The following is a 17,640-nucleotide window of genomic DNA, read 5'->3' on the forward strand; positions in this document are numbered from 1 at the left end:
TCTGTTGTGTCCTGGCATCATTTTTCACACTGAAACTTGTCCTTCTGATCAGCACTAACAGCAAAGAAATAGCAAAAGGGGTGACTCTGCACAAGCTTCCAGGTGACAACTGCAGGTATCAAACCAGGCTTGCAGAGAAGAGATGCTGTCTAGTAACACACTCAGTAATAAAAAATGTTCAGTGCGGTACCATAGCTTTTCTCAAGCAGCTGCAAATAAATGTTTATTAGCTAAGGGCAGTAAGCAGAGAATAAATTTAGAGCACAAAATGCATGACAGTGAAGAGGGTAAATCATTACAGACTCTAACCTGATTCCCAGCGCCTCCTCTGTAAGATGCATATGAAGTGTGAAGACATTCAACACCGCTTAATGTGACACTGTGTGCCATTCAAAATAGGACATTCACCACCCACAGCAGTTGAATTCCTCATGGTATTGGAGGTATTTCCCAGACTAAGTGCAAGGAAGACCGCAAATACCGTGCTAAAGGACAAGGCTGTGGCATGGTAAACTTCCCTTTTTGTTTTCCTTTCTTTTCAACTGGATGAAAAGCTAGACCATAAAATTTGAGGACAGGAGAAAATAGCTATGTTTGGCATCACGCAAGTTTAAATGAGCTGCAGGCATTTAGCTATTTGTTAAGGATTCTCACTTTATTCTCAAGCTGAGGAAAATTCAGAGACAGGAAATTAAGAGCAGAATCTTCAAATCTGCAATAACATCAGTTGTAGGTGCTCAGCTCTCACCAGTCTCCACCACGCACCTTCAGCTGGACTAGACAGTCTCATGGAAGCCCAGAGAGACTGACAATGCAGCGACGTCCAGCCCAATACTTTTGTTTAATAATCAATTACATTTCCCTATCCTGACCACTTGGGCAATATGGTTTGATATTCCTACCTGGGGACAAAAACCTCATTGTGAAGATAGTTCTCAAATGTCTTGCGGAAAGCAGACTCTTCCAGCTCCTTTTGTATTTGAGAGTCTGTTTTAGGACAGGAACAACATTCTCCACTGACATCCTCATTTTCACTTTGATTATACTTCTGAGGGTCTTCAGATTCAAAAGGAGGAGACCACGTCCTTGAGGGCAGTTTTAATCCTGTAGACAAAACACTTTTAGTATCACTCACGCTTGACATGGCAGAAGCAGATGTTTGATCCTACAAAGACCCAAAACTAGCGTACACAAGATTCATAGCACATTTGGGCGTCCTGAGCTTTCATATCCAGAGCGGAGCAGCTTTCCCTCTCTTATGACACGCCTTTGATTCAAAACTGTGCTATTTTTGAAACAGAGCTCAGATGCTGCTGTAGTCAAACAGAGTTCTGCCCCCCTTCATCGCAGTTTAGGTAACACAGGGCAGCAGGTTATTCTGGGAGTCCTCGCTAAAACTCTGTATCCTGAAAGAATTCCAAGACAGGCACAGGATGCCTTCAAAAATTAACTTGGCCCACTTGTTTCTTGTTTAAAAGGAACAAGTGCAGAAGAGAGATCACCAAAGGAAAAAACACCTGATTACTTTGTAAAAAAACGTTTTTGGAGAGCTTTTGCACATAACATAGCAGTAGCACCTAACATATAATGTAACTGAACAGCAGGAGGACACAGCTGCATCTCAGCCTATTTCTTGAACAACAGTCTTGAAAACAGCAAACTTATGCATCCAGAGCACCTCCAAGGTGTGAGAAAAATCTCCAGACAACTCTGACACAGCTTGACAGAATGGCACAGAGAGAGAACCACGCGCTCACCTTTTAAGCAGTAATCAAGTTCATAAAGCTCACTATCTTCTGCCTGCTGCTGCCAGAACACCAGGTAGTGTGTGATGTTTCCGTTGGGCTCTGAGGGTGGCTTCCACTTCAGAATGATTTGGGATGAAGAGTTGGAAACAGATATTGGATCTAATGGGACTGACGGCACTGCGTGGGTGGGAAAAGAGACAGAGGTCACTTCCACTGCTCTGTGAGAGCTTGACAAAACAAGGGACAAACACCAGCAAGTTTCCATTTCCATGGGACTAAGCTGTGCTCTCTCTCCATAGTAGGTCCTTTGACACCCAACAATCCTGCAGCAGGATACGCCAGCATGCACACAAGCTCTTACACGTGGCCACACAATGGAAGAAGTGCCCTTTGGCACCGTCTCCCCACACAGGAAAGCATATGTTCTGCCATTTGTTTAGGAATACCTTCTACCACAGCAGAGCAGCAACGGTGGTGGAAAGTTTCATGGATATGGGACTGTCATGACTACCAGGCAGAAGACTATTTAGCTCTATTTTTCTTTTTCACTTGCAAGGCAATGTTAATTTAATGATACTGACCAGTAGCGTTGGTCTGGACATAGATAATTTCACTCTTTGCACCGTACGTTCTTCGTTCATCTGAGAAGGTGACCAGAGTTTTAACAAACACAGCATACTGCGTCCACGGCTTCAAGCCCCTCAGAAGCCAACCTGGCTGGGCTTGGGCTTTGGGCTCATTTGACCGTGGCGGTGGGTCAACATCCACAACTGTCCAGCTATTTGACCCACAAGCGTCTTGGCCATCAAACTCCGTCACATTTTGGTATGGACTTTAGGGGAAAAAAAAAAAAAGCCTCAAATTAACAGAATCCTAATTCAAGCTTTTAAAAACAACATTTCTAAAGACATCACTGAAAGTTATAATCCTTTACCCTTTGGAGACAGTGTAACTACCTCATTGCATGTATTCTGAAAAGGAAGCGTAGGGAGCTTTGCAGTCTCCTAACAGCATCACAGATCAGGTACTGTTCCATAGACAATCCCAACAACTAAATCCAGGTTAATTACTTGCAGCTTTCTGAAAATCACCTCAGTAACCTTGATTCTAAAAGAATGTTTCCCACATCAAAGGGAATAAAAACCTCAACAACCCATGGAGATAGTGGGGAGATGATAAACTCCATGGTTAGCCTATGTATGTCTAGAATAGCTGGAACAACTAATGTTTGCATTGCTCTCAAATGAGGAATTTTGACTGTACAGAATTCAGTAATTCAGGGACCTTAATGAACACTTTTATATAAGGGCAACGTTGGAAACTTCAGTGTAGGAGGCAGAGAGTCACAGAGACTAAATAGCTATGCCCACAGCAGGTTTAATATCTACACCTCAATGCCCACTACTGTTTGTGGAAGCCCACCACGGCTATTATTTTGTAACCTAATGGTAGATGACTTACGCTTCTTTGTAAAAAAGCATAAATCCCAGGAGATCACGGAAATCAGGAGGCCAGTACGGCTCCCACTTCAACAGGATTTTGTCATGGGAAGTTCTAATGGAAGAAAACTTCAGCAATTCATTTTCACCTGTAACAGAAGTGACAATAATTTTGTTAATGCTAAAAAATAAAGGTTTCTATTTTTAATTGTTTTAGAAGTTTGTTTTCTCCACAGATAAATATAAGAATGCTGGCATTGAGAAAAGCTATTCATTAAAGCCTTATCTTACTTCAACGCTATTCCTGCCTTAAGCCAGTGATCGGGATAGATGACCTCCTAAGGTTCCTGCCAGCTTAAATTGTTATGATTTCATGAAAATGACCCTGTAGAAGAGCTCAACTAAATTCTAATAAGTGGCAAATCTAAAGGCAATGTATTTTAAAATTCACGATGATCTATATAGCTGAACCCAACAATCTGGTTTGCGCAGCTTTTGTAGCCACTGCCTTCAAAGTGCATGAATTCCCAGTCTTGCCCGGGAGTAGCACGGTCCCTTTGCAAACAGGAGGGAAGGACAACAAACAGTTGCAGGAGGGTGGAGTTTTGAGGCTCAAGGGACATGTTACGATACAGTATGTCCAAGCAGCCCAAGAAGGGCAAACTGTGTAGCTCTGACTGGATTTGCCATTCCTGCAGTAGCTGCACAAGGGAGGAAGAACGTTCATTTCACTGGCACCACATCCAGAACAAACAAAGGCGCTTTTTTTTTTCCCCTTCATTTTTTAAATTATTTTTTTGTCAGTAAACAGGATGCTGCCAATGTGAAAACTAGTCTTGAAATGTAAAAACAAACAAAAAGCCAAACTGGCAACCCGTGGTTTGAGGTGTGTGTCGGGGGGGTGGGGGGTGGCCCAGGGATCAGCTCAGTAGAGTGGACTTAAAGCTGGCAAAGAGAAATGCAGCCTCCAGCTGCCTTTAAACAAAACCACCAGCCAGCCCGGGAGCTGCACACAACCACATGGCAGCACTGGGCTTGAACCCCAAATCGAGTTTCATTCATGGGAGGAGATGACGTTTAGAGGCACCTAATTCCTTGTACCTTTTCACTCTGCCCAGGCTAGAGCTGTAATATCCCTGAGGGTGAGGCTCTATGTAGGTTTTTTTACTGGTACTGCCAGTTTTTAGGCAGGCAATCATTACGTTCCCCTCTCCCTGCTGTGCTGGCATGGCTGTGCATGCTGATATGTGGCAAACCAGATCAGGAAACTGATTCAGCTGAAAGATTTTCCCTTTTTACGTCTGTTCACAAATAGCTACATCAACATAATAAATGGCGGCAGAATCAGGGAAGGGGCTGTTTAAGTAGCGCTGTCATCAAATGCAGAGAAACAGTGCAGCCACAGGATGATCTAAGCTGCATTGCAAGCTGCGAAAAGAGCAAGGAACTGAAATGCAAGGAACTGAAATCGCAGTTTCATTAATGCTGGGGGTTTCGGTGGCGATACCTGCTTAAGCGTCTGATGTGTCAACCCATGCGTGCTCCTGCTCCTGTGTGCACATAAAACTTTGTGGGGCTAGACAATAAATCAGAGCAGAGAGATGACACAACCCAAGAACAACAAAGCATAAATGGCTTGCTATTTTTTTACCCCAGATTACTTCTACAGTCTGGTTCACCATGCGTCCCTGTAAGAGTTTTACTGGCACAAACAGGGAACGGGGACTGTGTGTGGCATAGAATGGGAACAAACAGCAGGGTTGAGGACACAGAAGGGATCTGCTTATGGCAGTACTGCTGCCAAAATAAGTGTCTGCAAAACCACATCTTCAGTAGCACGACTTTAGTCAGAGCGTAAAGCAACACTGTGTGTTGCTCCTCAGCCATGCTGACACGGGCATCATCTTATCACTGCTCCTGAAGAAAGCTGTTAGCTTAAAAATCTCCGAGAAGCGTAACAAAAATTATTGGAAAAATGTCTCTGACTGTTGTCATAGCAATTCCCTCATGTGGCTCCAGAGATGGGTGGAAATCCTGTTTCTCTACTCTGTTTATTCCATGTGCGTACTGTCACCTCATGACATGGGAAAAAAAGATTATGACTATTAATCAGGCACTCAGCCGTAACACAAAGTCCCAGTCTGGACTGAGGTTATGTTGTGCTAAACTCTTCAAAAAGACACAATGACCCTGAAAGACTCACAGCTGAGCGCACAAAGAGCAAACTTCTGAAGACCAAAGTTGGCAAGGTAAGCTCCTGGCCAGACAGAGAACCCGTCAGAACTGTTACTCATGGCATTATTGACAGCGTCACCGCAGTGCACAAGCGAGCGGCAAGTCACACATCTGGTGCTTCACCAAAAGGACAAGGACTGTCCCTGGAAAAACATCATAGGCTAGGCTGAGAGAAATAAGAGTATGAGGTTAGCAAGGCAGAGGGAAAGGAAAACAATGCAAATCGTGCTGCATTCTGAGACTTTCTTACATGAGGCTTGATCACCGTTCGTCTTCAGGGCTATGTCATTCCTTTCCTGACGCCCCTTAGTCCCAGATATCTCCTCCATCTTGTGGATTTCTGACAAACACAGTTTGGGATTATAATGGAAGAAGAGTTTGCCTCGTGCAATAGTGAGGTTGTGTTTACTCCAGTCCCAGAGTTGGCGAAGATTCTGGTTGTCCAAGGCATAAAATGAATAATTCCTGAAAGCAGAGAATGAAAATGTGGATTGGGGGGGATCCACTGAAACTCATTTTTTCTCATGCACTAATCCAGACACCAAAGAAAAATGAATGCAAACTATCTTCCCTGGTAGGCCACAAGCCACAGGCAGAGGAACATTTAAAAATAACATAGGAATTGTTTACTGATACAAATTGCCCTGATAGCACTGGCACTCCTTACACTTCGAAGCATTAAAATAAAGTATCTTTTGAAAGAACTCACCCAGCTTCTAGTGTTTCTCCTCTAATCAGATGTAGTTTACGAAAAAAAGAAAGAGAAACCAAGGCATAAGACCGGCGAATTTTTAGGTAACCTGAGATTTCTTCTATCAAGCCAAGATTCGCTTCTAGCTCAGCTGCTATGTTATCTATGGAGAGGAAAACATCGGTTTTGGTTTTCTGATATCGCACAGAAAAACACTGATATTGGAGCCCAAACATATGAAATAGAACTGCTTTACATAAATTCATAAGACCTTACAAAAATCAGTTAGGAAAAAAATCCCCAAATGGACATCACAAGAGCCTTTGCTTTGCGGTTATTTTTCTGAATTGCTCTAAGATTCAGAGTGGTCAAAGCAAGAGAGAAATGCCCTGGCTCACGCATGGTGTCATGTTCACTGATCTGACATCCAGTGCTCCCTAACCCCTTACTCATGCAGGACTTACTTCCTCCACGGATATTTATAACTAAGCTTCCATTAACAACTGTGCAGCCACGCAGCTCCTGTGCCGATGTCACCGAATCGATCGTCTTCTCTTTCCCATAGTCGCAAACCTTTGGACAGGGCCCTGCGCAGGGTGTACAGTGCAAGCTGAAAAACAAGAGTTGGGAACATAGATGTGATCCTTTTTGCAGAATGTCATCTGGGGTGTCCCTGGCAATTCTCAAAAGCAGAGTAATCAATGCAAAGCGACAGTGTCCTGACAGTATGTCATGGGATTCGTTTGCACTGAGCAGCACATGGCTCTTAGGAACTCGAAATAGCTGTTGATAATTCTTCCAATTGCCATTTTCACATTTTGAATGCTAATCCCTCTGTCCCTTCCTACGTAACAGACACCAGAATGAAGTGATTTTGGCTATTTTGAATAGCCCATCCACCACGATGCTGCTCAGGGCTATACATACCAGGGGCTTCAAGATCAAGAAACCCAGGCCCAGTCTCCATCCCAAGATCGTTAACCAAACATACAACTGATGAGCGGAGAGCTGGCCGTTCATCGGGGAGTCCTTTGATTAAGGACTGTACATAAAGTTGCTTTAATAAATGGCCAGCAAGCATGTGCTTTGTGCTCTGGGGAAATACTTCTTAAATGGCAGCAAGACGACTGCTTGCCCTGGTCATAACACCACAAGAACGTATTCCCAACTAGTTCAGAGAAATAAATGCTCTAGGAAAAGGACGGAGTAGCATTGTGAGGTCCTACTGACAGCAGCCCGGAACACGCACAGAAGAGAGGTGCTGGCTGCTGTTACACAAGCAGCATACCTACCTTGGGGGCTGCTAGTTCATTCTTTTGAAAAGCAAAACAGGAAACGGAATAAAAAGTCCCGTCAGGGTGAATTCCCTGAAATTATTACAGCAGGAGCAAATACATGTGAGCACAAAGCTACCAATATTCATAGGAAATCTGACTCATCACAATATATAATGTTATTGTGGGACAAACAACAAAGTTTTCAGTGATAAACAGCTCAGCAACATAAATTATTTAATTCCTTTGTCGAAAAACCCTGGGAATAGTCAGAATGGCTGTTCTCCACTTTGACTCATGCTACAGTTGTTTGTTACATTGTCCATTTATGTCTGGCACAGCTTGAACCTGCTCAATGGAAGTAATTATAGGGATGAGGGACAGATATTCTGAGAATGATCCATTCAAAATACGCTGTGCTCTTTTCATTAGACATGACTTCTCCCTGTTTTGCTTAATGGCAAGGCTTTCTAGTCTGAGGTCTGCTTTGGAGGGGAGGGGAAGCAGGGCTACTAAAGCCTCTCCACTGCCCATCTCCCTCGTCCTGCTCGATAACAGAAAAACCATTCCGACTTCAGGATGCTCCTCTTCCTCGTCCTCTCTCTCAATCTCCCTTTCCCACTTTTTCCAAACTTAAGAGGAAACAAGGGAAGCAGAGGAAGAATAAACTGGCAGGTAGACCTGTCTGCTTTTAATGGCGTGAATTAGCAAGGTATTAGTTTGCACATCATATTAAAATCGACCACTCCAACGCCAGAAACTTTTCTCGGTCTTGACAAAGAACACAAACCCTCTGCCCAAGCGAGAGAAAAACACAGTACAAAAACTACAGTGCAGTTTCTTTACCTGCTGACACTTGTACTTACTTGCTGGAATTCATGATGTACCCTGATGGGCATTCATGAACACATTCATTATTGTGGATAACGTGACACCCCGACTCCCTGGCATTTTTGCATTTGTTGTGCAGCTCCTGGCAGAAGCTGAAGGTCACACAACGCCACCCCTCAAAGCGATAGTAACCGGGTGGGCAGGTGTCCACGCATTTGCCTTCAAGGTAGAAGTTGCGGCAAGCCACACATTTTTCAGGGTTGTTTGGCGCCGTGCAGTCCCCGAGACATTCGCTGTGACAGCACTGACCATCAGAGGTGCAGCCTTGGGACTTGCAGGCAGGTGGACAAACTGCAAAGAGAAAAGATAAAAGGCAACTGAGCATCACAGGCCAACCCGATGGTGTATGATCATGAAAGGCTTACGAGCAACCACACTTCATCCGGCTCAGCAACCTTCTTTTCAAAGAGGCATCCATGAAGTGCCGATGTCTGTCTCATCTCCACTTACCACTGTAAATTCCAAATTTTGATAATATTTTTGCAGAGTGTTATCATTCACCCTCACAATTCATTAAGGCTAGTCTTCGAAAAAGAAAACGGAGTTTTTCCCTTTTCTCAGTCCAGTGCTACGAGGCTCCCAGGAGTGCTTTTGTGACTCCAATGCTATTTCTGAAGCCCAGAAGTGATGAGATTCCTGCAGCAAGAGCTTCCCAGCCTGGGATAGCCAGTTTCAGCCAGAAGATTCTAGTTTCTTGGTTTAAGAAACTAAATTTCCCACAGTAATGCTGCAAATAATGCACGTCCAACAATACTTTTACATAATCCTTCAGCTTTATCAGGATTTGCTTCCTATCTATCAACCCGTCACCGGTTTCCCTGGAGGAAGTCTGCTGCCCTGGCACCCAACACAACCTCTTCGGTGACTCTCCCAGCAAGTCCAAAAAGAAGGGAACCCACGAGTGTTATTGCTTGAGGTTTTTATGGTTTACTTTTTAATTACCCATTACTTAGAGCCTCACAATACTTTTAATGAGCGGTTTGGGCTTTGAAATAGGAACCAAGCAGCAGCGTAGCTCAGCGCAAACACCATGACTAACACTGAGCAAGGAGCTGGAGGGGAGGCTGAGCAAACCCGGAGAAGCTCTGAAGGGAAGGACAGTCCTGCCCCTCTGCCGCTCTGCACACTCATACTCCGTCTTAACCCTGCAAACGAGCTGAACCACTTAAATCCAACTGCTTCATCCAGAACACATCACAGAACTTCAGCTTTAGCATATCTTTTCTGACTTGAAGTCAACTCTACAAGAGCAAACACCAAAGCCAAGTACTTCACACTGAATTAACACCATCTGCCTCAAAATGTCCCAAGCTTTCTGTCCAATATCCGGCGTTGAGGCAGGAGGGGTTTTATTTGTGGAGGTCCCAGACACATCAAAAATGTTATTTTTAATTTCTGGCGAACGTGTGTGAGCAGACCAATAGCAGAATGTGGTCTAGTTTTATTCAATTAGATGAGCAGCGTGTAGGATCCATGGCATGGTGTGCTACCGATGTTTTGATGATCAAATTCCCAGCTGTGGTTAGGAAGAAAATCCCCCTCTGCCGTAGCCCGCCCCATGCTAAAGGATTGCAGAATTCAGTGGGTTAAAGTGGTTAATGGCATTCTTGGAGTGAGCAGCAGTAGCTGGGATAGTAAAGATGAGCAACCTCTGGTTTGTTCCAGCCTGGTCAATCCTTTGAAGCATATGACATGAATAAGGTTGAAATTCTATCACAAGGTGAATTTAATCTCACATATCCAACTGCTTCCATGTCAGTCATTCACTGCAGGGATTTTCTCTGTGTATCCCTCATGATTCATCCAACAAGAAACACAGGAGTGTATTTCAAATTCATTTTCTTTTATGCTGACCAACTTTTTGCCCTTTTCTAGCAATAGGGCTTATTTTGTGAACCTGTCACAAGTAGTAACTGATTGAAATGCAACAGCCAAACAGAAGCCACATGCAGACGATACCTTGTATTAGACTAAATATAAAATAAGAAGCTTGTTTTAAAAGCATAGTTATACATTCTTTACCAGGACACAGACGGAGCGCAGTCTAGCAACAGATGTCATGGCTGCAGTTTATTAGAAATATTGGCAACAGAAAAACACAAGACAGAAAATTCCAGAATTTAGTCCAAAACACTATCAAACTTACTAATTCCAGTCTAAAATATGAAGATTTATGGGGGGTGCAGGGGGAAACATCTGGGCTATTTCTTACACAACTCTACGTGTTCCTAAGTGAGCACTGACACACCGATGCCTTGCACGGGCTTTTACGCTTGCTAGTACCAGCACTCGCTGCGGCACACACTCCCTGGAGCGGGGTTAACATCCAGCTGGGAAGTAAACTGCCCCGGTGACGGCAGGCAGGAATGATTTGTGCAGGCTGGAGGGTGAGCGCTGGCAGCGCAAGTCACGGTGTTCAGCATCGGCGCTTCCTGCAAAACGGTATTTTCCCTGGGGTCTGTTTCATGCCTAAGAAATACAAAGTTTAAAATATTCAAATGACAACATTTGTTTCTCAAGGAGTCAGTGGAGCAAACAGGTAATTTGGAAAAGTCGTCCCTCATGCAAAACACCCAGTGACGCATGGCACTTATTTAACATTATGCCACACAATTTTTTTTTTTTAATTTGTTATGGAAACTAATCTTCAAAGTCCCATGCTTATTTACCCATTTTGAACTCAGCTGCAAATATTCACAGGGCAGAAACTGTTTAAATTCTCAACTCTAAAGTCTTTCAGAAGATATAATTAAACTATTTTTAAACTGTTCTTAACGTTTCTTTTTTCCTGTTCTACAAGCTTTTGATGTCTAAAAGACAGCTTGAAGAAACCAAAGCAGCCAAGGCGACGTCTTTTTTTTCCATTAAGCACTCAAGACCAGAAATTGTCAATCATTATTTTGTGCAAGCCCTCATTACACAAGATCCTAAACAGATGTCGTCTCAGTATTATCAAAGTATGCATGCTAGAAAGCACCTGAAAGTCATGTAGAAACCTCTCCAGCATATCTTCACTACCGCTTTTTTATAACTATTACTACAGCATCCAGGTTATGTGACTCTGGATGGGTAAGATTTTTTTTGTTTATTTGTTGTTTTTGTTTTTTTTTTTTTTTTTCCTGCCATGTTACGCTTTCACTGCAGGACAACACTGAATGGGTTGTGCTGACCAAGTACACCTCATTACCCCCTCATCATCGAGGTCTCCAGACTCCAATAATTGTCGTGGGCTCACGTAGATTCACCTCATCATGATGAGATCGCACTTTTGGGAGCCATGGCATGGTCCGGCATGAACCAAGGAGGCACCAGGTGTGCTCAGACGCTGCATCTACGTAGCCCCAGCCTCTGGTTAATGCTGTGGGACTTTTGGACGATGCCATGCCTCCCTCTCAGCATAGGGAAAAAAGTCAACTCTCTTCATTCCTTACAGAAGAGGAGAAAGTCAAAAGGGAACTGAATAAATCCTAGTTAGACATGAGGGAACAGCTATTTTGAGGTAGGGGCAGAAGCCACCACACCGTACCATAAAAACTGCTGCAGGAAAACGTGCTTCAGCACTGCACCCGAGCAAAGCTCTTCATCAGAGGCATGAAACCTATTCATCAGATCTTTAAGAACGGGACTTTGAAAATCCCTGTCCCAATGCTGACAAACAACACAACGCTTAACTAATCTGCCCTGCATGGAGGAGAAATGGAGCAGACACAGAGGTTCAAACCTCTTGTTCCAGGGGTGAATAAATATTTAACTAGCTAGCTAGAGTGGCTCCAAAGACTTAGGAAACAATGCATTTTACAAACCTTTCTGATTATAGATTCAAACTGACATTTCTTCATGCTGCTGAGGCCCAGCTGGGGGGGGACAAAAGGCAGCAGAGTCAGTGCAAAGGAATTTCTACCTCTGTGGATCGCTCCCATCGTTTCACCACTTCCTTGTGCTTCACGTGGAAGCAGCACACAGTGATACCATAAACATATTTGCGAGCCAACACAGGTAACCAGGAGATCCATATTAAACAGGCGAGTCAATTAAGCATTAAGATCTGCAGCTAATAAACACAGTTTGTCTGAATACTGAAGTATGATTAAAAACATTTGTGTTAGGTCTTGTTTCTTGCTTTCTGCTAACAAAACAACAGCAGTGAATTGTCAGGAAAAGGAAAAAAAAAAAAATATAAATTCACTCAGGGGAAGTTTTGCTGTTCCTCTGGGATCCTCTGCCCCACTGGATGGGTTTAGATAGCAATGTCCTGGGCGAGCTGAATTGAGTATTCAAACGGATGGTGGTTCGGGTCTGATAAGAAGTTTCTTCATTAAGAAGAAATTCTAAACCACATGTATGAACGTCAAGATGATGCATTATATACTGTACAGGGACAGATGTTCCCACATGGTTTTTGGACCAGTTTGTTACAAATTGACGTGATCTTTCTGCTGTGCAATAACGAGCCCCATCCGTGTGAGCGTGGGGCAGCGGGGGCAACCAGGGCCGCCACGCGTGCACTGGACAAGCCAGCAGCAAGGAACAAACTCACCTTGCACCGTCAGGTCCGTTTTCATGAATTACACAAGCGTGTATTTTGATTACAGACGGGTCAATTAGGAGGCTCCAGATCCAAAGAAATCCAGGACAGAAAACAACTGCGGCAGGAGAACCGCCCTCAACCTCAGCCAATGCATTTGCTGCCTGCACAGGGAGGCATCCAAGCGCTCTGCTATCTGCACAAGGCAAACATGCCTTAACCCCTTGCCAGCCACCCGAAATGGGGCTCCCCAAACAAGTCCCTTGCCTCCCTCTGCTTGCACGGGAGCCCACGCCACTCTCTGCCCACGATGCTGCAAAACTTGTTAGGCTAATGCAATTTAACCAGCCGTTGCAGGGTTTTTTCCTCACGGCGAGCGTTTAACTCGCAAGGCGTATTTGTAACCGGGAGAAAAACGTAGGAGGAAGCCACTATGAACCCAGCATTGACACAGCTTAAAATGGCTTGTTTTGGCTGTGATATGCATCGCTCAATGCCAGAGCTTAGGTTAGTGTAATGTTATATGATGTGCACACGCATACAACTCAAAGCCAGAGTCCCACAGAAACAGTATCGGAGAGCTCTGCGTTTCCCTATGTTTTTTTTTTCCCCCCCTCTTACTGTAAATGGCAACAATATCTGTCGTATAAATTTATCCATGAATAGTCTTGCACACATATAATCATACTTGCGTTACAGTTGCAGCGGGAACTGTAATTTAATTTCCTAACTGTATAGTTGCGATAACGACCTCTGTAGAAATGGGTTCTTGCGGTTCTAAACAAAAACAAAACCAACAAGGAAAAAAAAGGAAACCTAAGGACTAATCGCCCACGGCAGTAACTCCTCTGAGCGTGTGTTACAAGCATGTGATCTTAATTTAGCACCACAGAGTTTGTGCTTGTTTCCTGAATTTGTGCAAGCGCTGAGTGGCATTGCCGCTACTGAAATCCATGTAAATCTTACCTCCTTATAAATTTATGTATTAAATCATGTTATACGTACATGGTATTTTTTACTTGATCACATTTCCTCAAGATTAATTCATTCTCTTCCTGTCAAGAAGACTCCAAATTCAGTAAGTCATTAAGTAGCGTTTGTTACAGAGATCTGTAACATAATTTTTATCTAACAATTTTTTTTTTCACTCACAATCATCCGTTTTCTTGTGAGCACTTATCTGATCTGAACACATCCAGATGACACCTAATCCAAGTGCATTAGTGGTAAAAAGAACTATTAAAAATTAAATAAAAGTGTCCAGTGGAGACTGGGTATAATCTAAGACTCCATAGCAGAGTGGACTGATGGAGGGTTGCTGCAAGAAAAACAGTATGCTGCCAACCCCTCTGCGTTGTGGCTTATGTCCTTCAATTATTTCTTCATGTCATCGAGACCAGAGAGGGAGAACTTAAACCCTAAACCCCACGAGCTGCAGTTCTTGGGCTGCACAGGGCAAACTGCTCCCAGGACGCTACGACAGCAGCAATGTGCCCGGGAAGAACACGGTTACAGAGGTCCACTGGACTGTAAAGAGCACAAGGATTTTGATTGCCCGGGGTGACTAGCAACAGTAGCTTTCCCAGACCTTCCTGAATCTACAAAATAAATGGAGAAACTAGAACAGAACAAGAAGAGGTTAACATGCCTCTACAAAAAGACTGCCAGCAGTGCCTGACACTGGCTGTAGTTATCAAGCAAAATTCAGGAAATATCACAAGACGTTCAAGCAAACTTTATGTCACTTCTCCACAGTGCTCAACTGCTCTAACAGCATTTATCCCTCCCTTTTTCCCAACACCAGAGACGGCGAAGGAGCAACCCTCCCAAAACACAGACTCAAATGCTGTTATCCAGACACAGGCTTTCAGTTCTTAGCACCAACTCAGGAAGGAGCAAGTGCCAAATAAATTCAAGGTTTTACAATCAGCACTAAAATTAAAGTGTTATTTATAAAATAAGATATTACAGTACATAATGCCACAACCCCACTGAACTGTGAGTTGGGAACGTTAGGAGGTCCGTATTTACACAGGAACAGATAAAACTAACTGCAGGTGCCTCCCTTCCCATAGACGGTGCCTTCCAAAACCAACACACTGTTACTAAAACGTAAAGGAAACTCTTCCCATTGACATTTCTCAGGACAACATTACAACTCTTATCTCATCTATCAACAAGGATAAGAAAAAACTTGTCTTGCCTCCCAACCCTTTCACAAGTTACGTGCTTATTTGGAGCTATGGGGAATGTCTCAAGATATTCCAAAACGGGACCAGTGCCATTTGCAAACCCCACGTAGTCGGCTGCTTCCCACAAGGCATCCTCCCAGCCAAGAATAGCTGCCACAGCTAACACTGATGGAGATGCTGGTACTGCCGTGTGGACCTGCCAGGATCAGCAAACGTGAGTTTAGAAAAGATAAAAGAGTTTGGAGTTGTGTGCCGCCTTGTTCAGCCATGATAATGGAGGATACGGAGGTCTGTGAAAGTTGTTGTTGAATGGAGATAGGGGGAAAAGGTTGAGCTCTGCTGTTGATAGAGGGAAGGAGCAGATAAAGGGAGACGTCTCTCCCATGCCAACTTTCTGCTGTTTACACCATGGAGTAATTTATTATCTTCTGTGCTACAAGTGTCGGTGGAGTTTTTCTCTGGAAATAAATTTACTCATATGCCAATTATGTGAAGGAATACACAAAACTTACAAAGAGGAACTCATACATATATGCATACATACGTATACACACACACGCTTTTATTTATATAATACATAAAAATATATATATAAGTCATCTTAATATGACGAATCCTGGAGGATGTCATCAACCACAATGGATGTATGATGCCTTTGGTCACTCGCTCTTTATCTACTTCAGAAGTTACAACCTTTGCAAATGAGCTTCCGATGGTGCAGTCAGTAAGACAGCTCAACTACTATCTCTTATTTTCAGGGGCAGGACTTCTTGGGCTACAAACCTCGGCTATGAAAGTCCCTCACCTTCTTCCACTGCACCTTCAGGACAAGCTCTTACTTCACAGATCTTCTAGATCTTTCTGTTTCTCTCCCTTGAACGTTTTCACTCCTGCTCTCCTCTGTCAACCCAACTATTTACACAGAGAAGTGGATGCCTCCTCCCACTTGAGTATGCCTACTATTGCCTAGATAGAATAAAGATCAAAGAGATATTCTTCCTTTCATGTGTTCTAAGCAGTGCACGTGGTGTTTACACCGTGGCAGCAAGCCCCTTATGAACTGACGTTACAGAGCCAAACATATCCCTCTGATGAGAGCTAGGGAACAACGCTGAAAATGAATACAAAAATTAAAACTCAAGCCTAAGTCTGTTTTCATTCTCCTAGTACCTTTCAATCAAGCTGATTCCCCAAACAGGTAAAAACAACTTGCAGAAATCTGGCTAAACTGTTGGCAATCAAGTTCAAAATACCAAAACATGGAATTTGATTTGAAAACACAGCAGCACTGTTAAAGGCAGAACAAGTGTCACAAAGTGCACACAAGGATAGCAACGAGAAGTTGTAAACAATTTACCTTGTGTCTACAACACTGCTGTTATGCCATTCTCTGGCAAGGAGATCAAGCCTGCTCCTTGTACTTTGTGTTCAAAATTACACGGGAGCTTAGTGCAGCGCAAGGGATCGGAAATAACCACCGACCTCTGCTTGATTGCTTGTTTTTCTTTAATATGCAAGCTCCAAAATTGACACTACATCTTCAGGCAAAACCTGGAGCCCCCAGCCAGTTATCACTAAATATAATTCCCTCATACAAATCGATGCTAACTCCAGGCTTTGCTACTGTCCGTGCCTTCTATGGCTTTGAATTGAAGAAGATTAAGAAGCCACCACAGCCAGTCACATCCCTCAGGTACCGAGGATTGGGAGGCCAGAAGCATCCGAGCTTTAGTCCTTCTGACAACAATTTGCTGAAGAGCCACTAAGTGAAATCTGTTTCCCTATAAAAAGGGACGGAAATGTTCGGTGTACCTAACCTTCGGGGAACACGGAGGTTTGTAAGGAGTAGTTAATTTTGAAGTAGTTTGGACATTAGCCGCCTCATATTGTACTTGATTCTGTACATCAGAACAGGGGATTTGTAATTTAGACCAAGACTAGAATCTTTAAAGTTAATTTGGGGAATTTTTCTGTACAGTTTTGCTCATAATTTTACTCACAGCTTTAAGGGTGCTTTTTTGTTGTTATGGTTTGTTAAATTTCAATCCTTATTACAATCTAAGGATTTGTTTTTATTATTCAACGGTTGATACGTCACCTGGAAGCCTCATGAAATCTTCAAGTTAATATTTAACTATATATTACTCTTTCCGATGTACAGCATCTTGCAAACATCCCTGTTCACTTTAACCTACTCCTGTCAAACACGTTTGCTCACATTGCGATCCCAGAAGACCCAAAAGAATCACAGTAAAGTGGTCCAGGCAGCCACGGATGTCCTAAAAATAAGTGTAATTGTGTGTAAAGCCTCTATCCATACTGTATTTTGAATACAGATCTCCACTCTTAGAACCAGCAGGATGTGAACCACCTCTCTCCAAGCCAGGTGACTGTATCAGCACCAGTGCTGGGGGCAAGCTTCTCATCAGGCCAATTTATTTCTTAGTTAGCAGCAGCGTAGAGTAAGCATAGGATAAGCATAGCAGAATAAGAAGTCAGCAGCTTAGTGCTGAATGGGAGAAGCTTCAGGACAAGCTGTAAAAGAGAAGTACAGAAGTTTGTATCTGCCCTACCGAGAAACAGAGGCAAATGGAGATACACAGAAGTGTTTCACTGTACGGTGATGGTCTGAGAACAAGGTCCTT

At 43.4% G+C, this 17,640-nt stretch overlaps 1 protein-coding gene across 3 annotated transcripts in view; it reads right to left on the reverse strand.

The window, feature by feature from the left end:
* INSR (insulin receptor) overlaps positions 1–17,640 on the reverse strand; it is a 55,888-nt gene that overhangs the window by 16,606 nt on the left and 21,642 nt on the right. For all 3 annotated transcript variants that reach the window (XM_054805601.1, XM_054805602.1, XM_054805600.1), the window contains 8 exons: positions 8,254–8,569; positions 6,578–6,723; positions 6,132–6,276; positions 5,673–5,887; positions 3,210–3,336; positions 2,330–2,580; positions 1,758–1,925; positions 903–1,104 (listed from right to left, as the gene is read on the reverse strand). In XM_054805601.1, coding sequence (XP_054661576.1) covers positions 903–1,104; positions 1,758–1,925; positions 2,330–2,580; positions 3,210–3,336; positions 5,673–5,887; positions 6,132–6,276; positions 6,578–6,723; positions 8,254–8,569 — 1,570 coding nt within the window. The remainder of the gene's footprint in view (positions 1–902; positions 1,105–1,757; positions 1,926–2,329; positions 2,581–3,209; positions 3,337–5,672; positions 5,888–6,131; positions 6,277–6,577; positions 6,724–8,253; positions 8,570–17,640) is intronic.

Source organism: Grus americana, chromosome 28 (genome assembly GCF_028858705.1).
Source record: "Grus americana isolate bGruAme1 chromosome 28, bGruAme1.mat, whole genome shotgun sequence".
In the NCBI taxonomy this organism is placed as follows: domain Eukaryota; kingdom Metazoa; phylum Chordata; class Aves; order Gruiformes; family Gruidae; genus Grus; species Grus americana.